Here is a 14,126-nt window from a genome sequence, read left to right on the forward strand (position 1 = left end):
TAAGGATACAAGAAAGAGCAGCATAATTCCTTCACATTTCCAATACAGTTCCTACATTTTTGTGTATATAGAATTTTCCACCACTTGGCAATTTTCTGTGCATAAAAATTTGAAGTCCAAAGAATGTCCAACCCCATCACCTCTAGCCAGAAGGTTGCACATACCTGTCCAAGAAGCAGCTGACTGTGAAAGTCCCAACTACTTGGATGAAATCCGCTGCCTGGATCAGAAGAGATGGGCCTTCTCAATATGCCATTGTAGGCTGATAGGTTATGCCTAGAACATTGCCTGTGTAGTCTGTACAAGTGTCTTCCTCTGTTCTTCACTCCCAATGACTCCATGGGAATGCAGAAGACTTGGTCAATACCTTGTGCAGGAACTCTAGATGTTCCCTTGAATAGATTTCCATAGCATCACAGGCAACGCAGAACTACAGCTATATGAAATGCTCCTATATGGGGACATATAAAGAGTCTCGACAGAACAGGTGCTTTCTGCCATAACTGTCATCAGTTTTGACTCTGTTGTAGCAGGTGATTCATGAAGGCACACATAGCTGTAAGAGAGAACTGTGGGAGCCACCTTGGGCTCCTACTGGGAGAAAGGGTGGGATATAAATAAATAAAATAAATAAATAATGTCACACAGAGGGCTAGAACTGTGCTCGATGTTTTCATGGCAGTGATTCACACTGCTGGAGGCACAACCCCAGTAGGAAGTACTGCAGCAAAAATGGCAACAAAGCTTGGGCTATGCATAGTTCTTTCCCACATGTGCATTCTCTTTCTTTAGATATATATCTGCAGTCCTGTCAATAGGTTTGGACCATTTGAGAGTGATTCAAGATCAAACCTTCTCTGTGGTGACACCCCAATTGTGGAATCCCCTCCCATTTGTCTCCCACAGTGTCATCATTTTGACTTCAATTCAAAATGCACTTGTTTGTCTAGGCCTTTGGAGACAGGTGCTTTGAATTCGATGGCCTGGTAGTCGTCATCTGCTATAATGTGTAAATTGTTTTTAGCTGCGTTTACAAAAATTGGCTTGAAACCATTATATTTTTTAGTATGTTGCACACTGCCCTGGGCTCCTATAGGAGGAAGGATTGAGTTAAAATAAAAAATAAAAATAGAATATACATTGTATATTGGTTTCTCCATTAGAAGATCTATTTTATCCTCTTAATATAAAAAAACTTGTTGAATTTTCTGTAAGCAATTATTTGTGTTGAGCATGCCTGATGTATTTTCACTTCATTAAATCCTAATCTGATTTCAACTGAGTCAAAATAAATGTAGAGAGTATACAAGAAATAGTGGCAAATACTACCATTGGGTGGATCTCTCAAAACAAATTTCCCAGCAACATTTGTTTGAATAAGGATTCAATTTGGTTCTGACTCAGCTTATGCTCAGTACATAGTGTTGAGACTGCAATGATGCTCTGGATGTACTAGCAATGGACCAAATTTATTGAAAACCACTGGTACCAATCACATGCAAATCAAAACAGGGAAATGAGAACTATGGAATTTGCTTCAAAAATTGTACACTATGTAGCAATCTAGTAGAATTCAAGGTGAAAAGTCATTTCCATTATTCTGTTGGTATTTATCAATCTCATATCTATAATGGAAAAAGATGAGAGTTTGCATACATACTGGAATATAGAGAATGCTAGAATATTTTGAATCTCCATATGAATAAATATACTAAAAATTAGCTTTCATCTGCATGCCCTTCTACCAAATACCAGCAGATAGAATTTGATGTCATGGAACATTCATAAATTTTCCACCTACTGATAGGGGAAGGGTCAGACAACAGAATGCTAAAAGTGCTGCTTTTAAGGAAAGCTTGGCTGGGACAGGAACAAGAACAACTATTATAGGAACAAACAGGGTAGAAAGGGGCTGGCATTTGTGTAGAGTGTCCTAGAAAGTAAAGGGGCAGGGAATATAATAATGCGGCTAAGGGACAGTGGGTTAAGAAAAAGCAGCTTAATAAAATGATGGGTGAAAGAACAAGAGGCCTGAGGGTCAGACAAGGGGCAGATTTGACAAAGGCAGACTACAAGCATTTTTGTAATGGTACTCACTAGTACAGAGTACCAGCACCTCTTTTTTTTTTTTTTTGCTGCCCATGGCGGCTATTTTGTGCTGGCAGTCTTAGCACTTTTATCAAAATATGAGTACCAGCACGTGATTTTTAATTCTCCTCCAAAAAGGTCACAAAATAAACAAGAAACTAAAACAAAACAGCATGTGGAACCTCTGTTCATTAAAGTCAAAGGCGACACACAACACACACTCAGAAGGGAAGCTGTGGGTGGGCATTATAAAATGCCTACTGTTGCCTTTTGCCCGTGTTGGAAACTTGACTGCTATCAACATGAAGAGGAAGAGCAAGACATAAGCCTCCTCCCCAAACAAACCTTTGACAATGCATGTAATGTTATTGAATATGAGGATCATTGCATGTAAAAGCTAAAATTAGCTAAGATCTGGAAGGTACTAATTTTGAAATTAAATGGCATAATAGACATCATAAGAGTGAATCATGTACAACAGAATTATGCTATTTTCACAACACTGAAAATATTGAAAAACAGTGTACTGCTATCATGATAACAAAGAAAGGGCTCTGAAACCATTGCTGCCACCTTATTCTTCTTGGGTTTGGGGTTTGTGTAAATCTGATGGGGAGCAAACCAGTTCCTGCTTTGCCTTAGCAAGAACACATCCTAACTAAAGGCTGTTTTTTAAATCTGTGGAAGGTGCAAATTCCCATGTGAAATGTCCCAGATTAGGGATTTCAGATTAGGTGGTTTACCTTCCATGTGAAGCCCTTGCATAAAATTCAGTCACATCCCAAGCTATAACAGAATCTAACAAGATTCCAGGGACATTTACTCAGAAGTAAGACCCACAGTGTTTAGTGGCGCTTACTCCCAATTCAATACTTAGGATTGCAGCATAAATATATGCAACTGCATTTGCTCAGATGCACCATTTGTTAACTATGCCTCTCCCAACACCCCTTCTCTCTTTTCTGCCATTCTCAAACTTTTAAACTTCCTTGGACAGGAATCTTTTTTATCACCCTTTGCTTTGCCTATGGAGAAAAGAAATTGCATGTTGGTGGTGCTATACAAATAACAGTATTAGTGCCACAAGAGCTATGTGAATCCCATTACTAGGAGAACGATTCTCACACATTGCTTTCACACTTATTTCCCAGGATGGTGACTTTTTTTTAACATTGTTCAGCTAACACAGTTAATAAAATGCAAACATTCTGTGCATTTACAAGTGTAAATTTATTCTAATGGAGACCTTGTTCTGGTTATGTGCCTTCAAGTAGATTATGACTTATAGTGACCCTATGAATCAGTGACCTCCAATAGCATCTGTCATGAACCACCCTGTTCAGATCTTGTTAGTTCAGGTCAATGGAGACCTAAAGTGACATAAATCAAATTTACATTGCAAAAACAAATCAGTAAAAAAATTGTATTTTGAAGTCAAATTGTAAACAAGACTGAAGCCATATCATTCAGCTGCAGACCCATTTTGGACTAAACCATGGTTTTCATTATTAAACAGGTATGAGCCTCAGGCTTGTGATCGCCTCCCTCACTTTTCCGATGTGACCATAAGGAGGAAATGAAAAGCATCTGCTTCTTGCTTTTTTACTAACTGCAGTTTGTTAGATCAAAAAAGGACAAACTGGTTAAAATTATGGCTTATTGAAAAAAACTAAGATGATAAAGATGAGACAAGCCAGGACTGTGGTTTAAAATGCAGACATAAAAACAAAGCAGGTGCTTCTAATTTCCTCTTTGCAGTTGTGCTGAAGGAGGTGAGAGGACAAAAGATCCTGTGATGCTGAGGTAAATAGTAAATGAAAGGATATTTTCCTGGTTTTTCTGTACCCACTCTGTAATCTGTGTAGCTTTTAGATGGGTGGAAATTAAATATAAACAGAAGATTTGCCCTCTCAAAAGCAATAACTTTGTTTGATTCATGTGTTTCACTCACGTAAGCCTGCAAAAGATAAAAAAGAACTTAAATTAGATACAATGACTTTGAACTTAAACCACATAGAAGTAGGGCAATATGTTTACCATCTTATTGAATTCAACCATTAGATTGTGGAGATGAAAGAAGTTAATGTAAATGGCAGTCTGTCATGAGGTAAGTAACTTCATATAAGAATTCAGATCATAAAACTATGGCTTCAATTTTGAAAGAGCTGGGTAAGATATAAAAGAAGAAAAGGAATAATATGTCTGTTATACATTTCACTTTAGCTGTTGAAGGTGGTGGTGTGTGTGTTTGTGGAAAAACTGTACCACAATGACATCTGAAGAGAGAATTCTTTCAAAGGCCCTGTCCTTTTCTTCACAATTCTTTTCAAGTGTGCTCTGTTCCTTCTTGCTTAGGCCAATAGCTGGATTGATGGTGATTTATGGCTGCAGAGAATTTTACTTTTGACATGAATCTTAAAAGCAGTGTCTTTGGGACACTGCCGATGTCACTTTTGAATGCTTAATTGCTCATCAATTTCATGTCAATTTTGCTTAGGAGAGGGAAATTGGAAGTATGCTGGGTAAAGTACCTCCTTGCTTAAAAAGAGGTGAGGAGGAGGAGAAGGAGCATCCGATACAATCCTTAGAAGTGACACAAAATATTTTAAGCACATTTCTGTGCACTATGTTATACATACTAGAAAGAGACTCTGTTTTATAAAGTGGTACTTGCTTGATACATTTTGTAGAAGATAATATTGCTTGAACTATGCAAGCATCACAGAGGGCTAATTCCAAGATGGGAAAAGGCTAAAGGGTACATGCTATGTCACTTGAAGACAAGCACTTGGCATTCAAGATGAACTGTAAGTATTTATATCTGAATTGAATGCTGAGGTTTTAAAAATGTGCCATATCTGTATTAACTCATAATTAAACATATAACATAGTATAAGAGTGCAATCCTAACAATCTTTGCTACTGGATGGGGTGGTATATGGCAGAAGTGGTCATCCACCAGACTCTGCTGGGTGGAGGGGGGCTCTGCTGCTGCAGGGGCCCTTGCTGCATGAGCAGAAAGAAGAGCAGTTGAAAAACTACTGCCAGCAGTGTTCCTACTCGTGGTGTCAGGTGTAAGCCCTCAAACTGGGCATGAGGGCAGTACAGAGTAGGGTTGCCAGTTCTCAGGTTTTTGCCCGGAAACTCCGGTTTTTTTGGGTCCCCTCCGGCTGAGTTACCTTAATCTCTGGACTCTTCACTTTCATTAAAAAAAAAAAGTTTCTAGGTGGTCTGGTTCAAAAGATATGTCAGCCGCCACTCCACAACGTCTGTTAGTACCAGCTGCTCTAATCCCTGCCGTTTTAGGTTTTTAGCCAATAAGTGAATACGGGGTTGTGAATGACAAGATTTGTTGACCCCAGGCGATACTAAACCCTACTTAAAGTTCTGAGAACAGTTTTCTTTTCCTGCTTGGAAAGGAATTCAGTAAATATATCTTTTTCAGCAGCATAAAGAGCACTTTCTCTGTACAGGATTGGGAGTTGCTTCTGAGTAAACATGCATAAGTTTGCACCACAACAGAAGATCACAGCAGGATCTTGGTGGGCATACACAGTAAACAATTTTAGTTATAATTAGAATAAAAGTGTGCATGCAGGTTTTTTTAATTACTTGCAAAAATGACATATACATTTTATCTTTCAATTAATTTTTGAACAGAAATTTTAAAGAGTGTACATGCTGCAGTGTTGTTGTTATGTGCCTTGAAGTCAATTACGACTTATGGTGACCTTATGAATCTGACCTCCAAGAGCATCTGTCATGAACCACCCTGTTCAGATCTTGTAAGTTCAGGTCTGTGGCTTCCTTTATGGAATCAATCCATCTCTTATTTGGCCTTCCTCTTTTTCTACTCCCTTCTGTTTTTCCCAGCATTATTGCCTTTTCTAGTGAATCATGTCTTCTCATTATGTGTCCAAAGTAGGATAACCTCAGTTTCATTAGTTTAGATTCTAGTGACAGTTCTGGTTTAATTTGTTCTAACACCCAATTATGTGTCTTTTTCACAGTCCATGGTATGCGCACTTTAGTGGTCAGTGATACATCTTTGCATTTGAGGACCTTTTCTAGTTCTCTCACAGCTGCCCTCCCCAGTCCTAGCCTTCTTCTGATTTCTTGACTATTGTCAAAATTTTGGTTAATGACTGTGCTGAGGTATTGATAATCTTTGACAAGTTCAATGTCCTTGTTGTCAACTTTAAAGTTACATAAATCTTCTGTTGTCATTACTTTGGTCTTCTTGACATTCAGCTGTAGTCCTGTGCACATCAGCCTATGGGCTTCCTTTTAGCTTTGACCCAGCTGCATCATTAGTCACAGTGCTACTCGTACTTGTCCTTTGTTCTTCCCCAGTAGCTTGGTGAGTGCCTTCTGACCTGGGGGTCTCATCTTTCAGTACTATCTCATGTTGCATTTTGGATACTGTTCATAGGGGTTTCGTTATAAAGGTATTCAGAAGTGGTTTACCATTGCCTTCCTCTGAGTTTGGATGGATCTTAGTCTGGTGTCTCAGCTTTGACCATTCCGCCTTGGGTGTCCCTGCTAGGAGTCTAGCCTCTTGGGTCTAGACTCCTAATGGCATTGCTCTCAGATTCTTCAACACTGTCAAACTCCTTCACCACATTAGGGTGTGCATTCTAAAGGGGGCTGCAGTGTTATACTTCTTTAATTAAAGAGTCAAACAAGTTTAAATTTTACTGGACTGTTAAAGAGGGTAGTTTATTTGTCTTATACATAACCTATGTTATATGAAGCTTCTCTGGGAGTAAAGCTGCAATGCTAATACCACATAACTGGGAGTCAACCCCACTGAATTCAGTAAGACTTACTTTTGAGGACACATGGTTAGGATTGTGCTGAAAATCAGTGGGACATTTGAGTGAATATAGAAAACAATTGTGTTGTAAATCTTTTTCTCCCCCTCGGATCCTTCTTTTTTAAGCAGTTAGGCAGGGGTTACTTAGGTGTCACTGCTTTTATTTGGCAGGAAAATAGTACTTTAAAAATGTTCTGTAATTGCCAACTGGTTTTGAAAATAAACTATTATATGGAGTTAATATATTTTTGCATCCCCAGGGTGCGTGCATATGGAATATTTACAACAACCCTGTGAGGTAGGTTTTGAAACCAAGGCAGCTCACAACAAAAAATAAAGCCATTTAAAAGTCAATAATCATAAAACAAGTATAAAACTGTTGCAAAACAGCCTAAAGTGGCATGATTTTGAATTTTGGATTGGGTGAATGAAGTTCCTTATCATTGAATTGCAGTCCTGTGTATGCTTCCTTGTCTGAGTAAGCCCCATTGAATACATGGGATTTGCTTCTGAGTAAACATGCATAGGATTGCACTATAAATATCTTTATCGGTTGCGTAAATAATAAACATCTTTGATATTCATGTTTATAGAAATATTTCTTCATATTATGTCTTTATATGTATCTGATTTCACACTATGGTTGTAAATTATTACTTACAAATTATTTCCTCTTCATTTTAAGTGTGCCCTTCTTCCTTGGGGTGGTCTGTTTTCACCTTGAGGGGCAGATTAGGCTGAGAGATGGTACGTAGCCCATACTCCCCCAGTCACCTTTGTTGCTTATTTCCATTTACAATTTAATTAAAAGGATTTATATGCAGGCAAAGTTTATGAAGTAATGCAGATCCACATAATACATTTAAAACTCATCCAACTTGCATTTAAAGTGCATGACTTTCCCCAAAGAATCCTGGGAAGTGTAGTTTCCCCCTCACAGTTATAGTTCCCACCACCCTTAACAAACTACAGTTCCCAGGATTCCATGGTGGGATTCATGTGCTTTAAATGTATGGTGCGGATCTGCCCTAGTATACTGTGCATTCATTAGTGAATTGAAAAGAACAATTTTAAAAGATACATTTTTAAACAGGGCTGTAGCTCAGTAGTAGGGCATATGCTTTGCATGCAAAAGTCCAAAATTCAATCTCTGGAAGAGACTATTGCCTGGAATCCTGGAGAGCCAATGCTAGTCCATGCCATCAGTTCACAGCTAGATGGCATCAAATGGCCTGACTTGGTATAAGGCAGATTCCTTTGTGCCTAAAAGAGGAAAGAGACCCAAGGGCCACAGTGACTCCAAAATTTATTTATATATTTTATTTGCAACATTTATATATCGCTTTATTGTAAAAAGCCTTAAAGCGGTTTACAGAAGGAATTAAAACAATAAAATTATTGGCAAAAAGAGTTAAAGACAGGTATTTAAAAACATTCAAAGTAATAAAACCAACAATCAGTTAAAACAGAAAAAAATAGCTTCTACATGCCTGGGTAGGCTTGCCTAAACAAAAATGTATTTAGCAGGTGCCAAAATGAGTTCAATGAAGGCACCTGTCTAATGTAAATAAGCAGGGAGTTCCAAAGTGTAGGTACTGCCACACTAAAGAATTGATTACTTATAAGGGCAGAACAAGTACTATGTACTATGTGGAACCTGAACATGGAAAGCATACCTTGAATTTGGTCTAGTAGCAAATTGTCAACCAGTGCATATTTCAGAGCAGAAATATTATGTTCTGATAGGGTCTCACTCATGTCGGCAATTGTGCCGCAGCGTTCTGCACTAACTGCAGCCCCTGAGTCAGATTGTGCTGCATGGGGATTTCTGTGACCTCGGGTGACTGGCTGCCAGGATTTTTTTTTTGTTTTGATTAGGAACCCTGACTGGTTGTGGGATGCTGGTTTTTCTGCCTTACTCGTAGGAATCTTGTTGTGGTTGGTATGGTATTGCATTTAGGAAATCATCACTGTATTTTCTTTTTTCTTTTTCTGTTTGCATTTCATTTACTTCTGACCTTACTCCCTTATATCCATAGAAGCAACAACAGTGGTTCCATTAGGTCAGCACAACCTCCTTAAACCCAATGATGATGCACCTAGTTATGTACATGATGGTTTGTTTCTTGCCCAATAGTGGTAAAAGAGCATTCACATACTGGGAAGTGTGGCTTCCATTGCTCTTGTTCCCAATCTACTGCCTGTGAAGGGAGACTAAACCATGTATGCTTTCTCTCTGTCAATTATTACTCACTGGAAGTGGGTTGGCTGTCAAAGTGATTTTAGAACAGCCCACAGAGTAGGCAGGAAAGAGTGAAGAATCTTCTTAACTCCTACTCATTTCTCAATTCTCTCTCTGCAGGGAAGGATCAAGTCTGTAAAGATGTTTGGAGATGCCACGTTAAAACACAGGTGGGATTGCCAGCCTTGCTTTGATATGGACATTGTTGCAGAGGATCTCTAATCAAGCCTTACCAATAGCACAATTCTAACAATATCTACTCAGAAGTAAGTCCTGTTGAGTTCTGTGGGGCTTAGTCCATAGCAAGTGTGTTTAGAATTGCAGCCTTCAGAGCATCCATCTTTACTTCTAAGTGCACCCATCTAATATCTGCACAACACTAGGCTTTCTTCCTACAATGGTCTTCTGGTGGCCTGAGGGCACTTAAACTCTTCTTGCCAGAAGCAAGTAGTCTAGATTAAATGTTTGTTACCCAGGCTCTCTAAGCAGATGAGAAGGAATGATCCTGTCACTTCAGCTCAATCTAGAAACACACTCATTTAGCAAGAATTCTATCTTAATTTCCAATCAGATAATTTTTTTTGTTTGAGTGGCATGCTCCAACCAACTGTGGTTGATGCTTAAGGAATCATGCTTAATGACATCACTAGGGCACACCCCTGAAATCTCAGGGTTGAGGATGCTGCTGACCTGGCACCCCTAGTATAGAGCCACCACTGGATCCAAAGCTGCACCATCTCCCTGAGAGAGGCCTCATCTGACACCCTCCACTACACCAACCTGGAGCTGGCATAATTACAAACAACAACAACAACCCCCATCCACTCTAGCCAGTGTGCATGGCAGAGTTTGGGATGTTGCGGTAGATCTCTGCTCTATCATACCATGGATTGCTCTGTAAGTAGGTAAAGTTTTTAAAAAAGTGTGAAAATTAACAATGCATAAACTAAATAGAATTAGGAGGTAAATGGAGGTAAGGCACAGATTTATTAAAGCTGCAACCTTATGCACACTTACCTCTGTGAAACATGCACATGATTTGGGGGCAAAGGAGTATTGCCTCAGAGATCAGAGGTCTGGTGCAAATGATATTTTCCCCTACACATTAGAAACCCTGATACTTCCTCAGTGGTAGGCTAAATGAGTAACTTTAGGGAATACACAAATAGCTTTGCTAAGCTTTTTCTCCTCATGTTTGGAAATGGAATTTGCAACCTCTAACAATTAGTATGATTTTGGAATAATATTAATTAGATTTTTTGGTAAGGGAAGGAAATCCTTAGGAACCAATATGCTGTAGACATTTGATTAGCTTGAATTGCCTCATGAATGCACCATACACCATTCAGAAAAGGGGGTAAATTATAGGTTTCTCATTGAGATTCTACTGACCTCTTAACATATAAAGAAATATTCAATTATAATAAAACTATCAATAATTCTACTATACAGGCTTTTAAAATATATAAACTAATCCTATTTTGACAATGTACAGTTTGTCTGCATGCAAGAGAAAGGCAGGATAGAACATTTATTATTAACAAACAATTGCGAGAGGCACTATGGAATTCTTGTGAGTAGGCAGAGGTCAGACATTTCTTATTTCCATCTCAACATAAAGAATTCTAACATAATGTCATAGGCTGTTGCATATCTGTTTTGCATGTTGAATATGAATTCATTAATAGGCAAAAAAACCTTGCAGGTTAAGAAAGTAACTACAGCCAACAGATATTTCTATCAAACTTGAAAAAGCAGGGAAACTGGGCAGCTATAGTGAATGCACTAGGGGAGCATGAGACCTGACCTCCTATCTGAGATACTGTACTGCCCTACAAATTTGCAAAAGTGCAAACACAATTTGGGTTGATCTTTCACAGTCCAATCCACTTGCTGTGTAGCTTGGAAAAATTTGGTAACATGTGCCCTTGAGCTTGAGTGGAGAAGGGAGGAGGAAGGGGTGAGGAGAAAGGGACGGGAGGAGGAAGAAGGAAGGGAGGGGAAAGAAGATGGAAAGGAGAAAGAGGGGAGGGGAAAGGAGGAAGAGGGGGAGGGGAGAGGGGAAGAGAAGAAGGGAGGGGAGGGGATAGGAGGGAGGAGGGCAGGTTTGATCATTTGCATGCTTATTGAGTTCAAGAGAAATTACATCTGTACAGTCATACTTAGGATAGGGGAAACTGACCTGGGGGATGGGCAAGGAGGGGAGTGGAAGGAGGAGGGAGAAAGGGTAGGGGGAGGAAGTGGGAGATGGAGAAGGGGGAGGGGAGAATATTGGATGGGAGGGCACTGGGCAGAGGAAAAGCTCTTTTGCTTTCTTAAAGGAAAACGTGAACAGTATCATCATTTTGGGGGGTTTCCCTCACCATTGAAAGAAGCTGAATGTTGAAAGATTCAGGACAGACAAAAGGAAGTACTTCTTTACTCAGCGCATAGTTAAACTATGGAATTTGCTCCCACAAGATGCAGTAATGGCCACCAGCTTGGACGGCTTTAAAAGAAGATTAGACAAATTCATGGAGGACAGGGCTATCAACGGCTACTAGCCATGATGGCTGTGCTCTGCCACCCTAGTCAGAGGCAGCATGCTTCTGAAAACCAGTTGCCGGAAGCCTCAGGAGGGGAGAGTGTTCTTGCACTCGGGTCCTGCTTGCGGGCTTCCCCCAGGCACCTGGTTGGCCACTGTGAGAACAGGATGCTGGACTAGATGGGCCACTGGCCTGATCCAGCAGGCTCTTCTTATGTTCTTATGTTCTTATTTTATTCTGCAAAATCAAAGCTGACCCTGATTGGCTAAGCCAAACAGCTGTTTGTCTGGCTTTTAGAACACTGACGGTTCTTACTGAACATGCCCGTGCTATCATAGACTCCAATGTTAATTTTCTTAAATTAATTAAAAAGCAGCCATACATTTTTTAAACTTTTAAACAGCAGAAGATGATGGTCAGAGTATGGGGCAAGGTCAGTAATAGGATTACAGTCACTTTGTGAACATGGCTTTTTAATTAATTTCAACTAATTATGAGACCACTAAGAGAAATAAGTCCAGCAGGGGGTTGGATTGTTTTACTCCTGTTTTAGACTTTAAATACTGGATTATCTCTGACTGTTTTGCGTATCACCATGAAAACGTAGAGGGTTGTTAAGCAAGCATTTCCGAGTTCAGGACTATAAGTTTTGTAGGGCTTTGTTTTGAAATGAGCTTATGGGAAGCAAGATAATGGCATGGGTTCTCTTGTAGTTGTATAAAAGGAAAGAAAATAATTTCCAGTGCAAAATCCAGTTGAATCAGAAAAGCAGCAAACCATGTATGGCACCCTTAGACTAATTGTTTTCCTATGAAATTAATTTACTTTTGACATCTCATTCTGTTAAATTCTATGGTCATTCTAGGTTATACTGTTCTCTCTCTCACCAAATTATAAAATCTTCCATGGCAGCAGCTGAGATAATTAAAAGCTGCAATTCTGTCGATTGTAAACACAAGTGCTGACAGTCTGGGAAACTTGCGTAAAACACCTTGCAAGATAGAGCAAATAATGCATACAGCTTGTCAGTCAGTATCTTTTGTTCTTTAGCATCTTCAGCATTCTTTAGTTCTTAGCATTTACATAGTACTCTTTGACTAATCAAACCAATTCACTCATTAATGCTTATAACATACCCAAAAGGAAGGTGAGTATTATCAGACCCAAACTGCAGATAAAAAGCCAAGGAAGAGAGAAGTCTTACGCAAGCTTCTGAGTTCATTGCAAAGTGAAATTAGAACCAGGGACCCAACATCTCATACCCTTAGGATCAAACTGCACATTATGCTTAATTCATTAAGTGCACCTATGCCTCTCATTTTTCTTAAATTAATTACAGCCACTGTGGAGGGATTGTTCTTGTAATTATAGTGGGGAGGGGAATTCTGTCTCCATTCATGACTCCTTTGAAAATTGCCTGCTCTCATGTGGCTCTAAGGCTTAGTAAAATAGTTCTCATTGGTGCTAACAATCATCCACCAGAGCTGTAATTAATCTCAGTAAAACAAGAATTGTTGCTTCGTGTTTTGCATTAAGCACCACATGTAGTTTGATCATCCTCCTGGATCAGGTCAAAGGTTCATCTTGTCTATTATCTCATTTACCATAGTGAGCAAACAGATGCCTCCAGGATGCACACAGGCAGGAAATTAAGGGAATTTCCCCAGCACCTGGTACTGAGTGGCATATTGCCCCTGAACATATACAGTAGTTGCCTGTTTTCCAACCCCCCCCCCAAATGTAGCTTTTCCTAGTAAAGAAGGTCTCCTGCCCACTGATCATTTTGGTTTCCCTTTTCTAAATCTTTTCCCACTTCTACAACATATTTTTGATAACCTTAGTTGTACACATACGGCTGCATCACAGATTTCATATTCACTCACTGCCCCCCCCAATTTCTTTTGTTTTAAGTTCTGTACAGTATGCCAGTTTTTGGACTAACAGCAGCAGTCGTTTTATCCTAGTTAAGGCCTGTCATTCACATTACTCCCACAGTGTGACAGCCAAGATGGTGGGGTAATATGGGACAGTCTGGGTCAGGTATGAATGGTTTACACCATGGCTTCTTCCCACACCAGCATCAAGTCCAGTGGGCAGCATTGTGGAGCGGCCCTCCTGACACAGTCGCTGCTGTCACTTCCCTTAATTACCTTGGGGCAGGGCGTTAAGGTAAGGTTGGAGCTGAGCAGATGCACTGACAAAGCCAGTCTGGTGCTCCTGCCAATGTGCCTGCACAGCCCCAACCTTGCTGTCACACTGTCTTTAACTGGTAAGCAATAGCAATGCCAGTGTCGGGAGGGCGGCTCCAATATGCTCACTCCTGTCAGCATCAAAAACTGATTTAAAGCTGGTGTGGGGAAGAGCTTCAATATGGTACCTCTGTGATGTCCAGGATTTCTCATGATACCTTGCAAGTGTGGAAAGGAGAGGCACTGCTGCGTTCCCACAATGCAAG

General features: G+C 39.8%; 1 protein-coding gene across 2 annotated transcripts in view; it reads right to left on the reverse strand.

Annotated features, from left to right (window-relative positions):
• The window catches only part of GBE1 (1,4-alpha-glucan branching enzyme 1), a 271,704-nt gene that overhangs the window by 38,442 nt on the left and 219,136 nt on the right, over window positions 1-14,126 (reverse strand). For both annotated transcript variants that reach the window (XM_061627956.1, XM_061627957.1), the window contains exon 14: window positions 3,915-4,045. In XM_061627956.1, coding sequence (XP_061483940.1) covers window positions 3,915-4,045 — 131 coding nt within the window. The remainder of the gene's footprint in view (window positions 1-3,914; window positions 4,046-14,126) is intronic.

This window comes from Rhineura floridana, chromosome 5, assembly GCF_030035675.1.
Source record: "Rhineura floridana isolate rRhiFlo1 chromosome 5, rRhiFlo1.hap2, whole genome shotgun sequence".
Taxonomy (NCBI): Eukaryota; Metazoa; Chordata; class Lepidosauria; order Squamata; family Rhineuridae; genus Rhineura; species Rhineura floridana.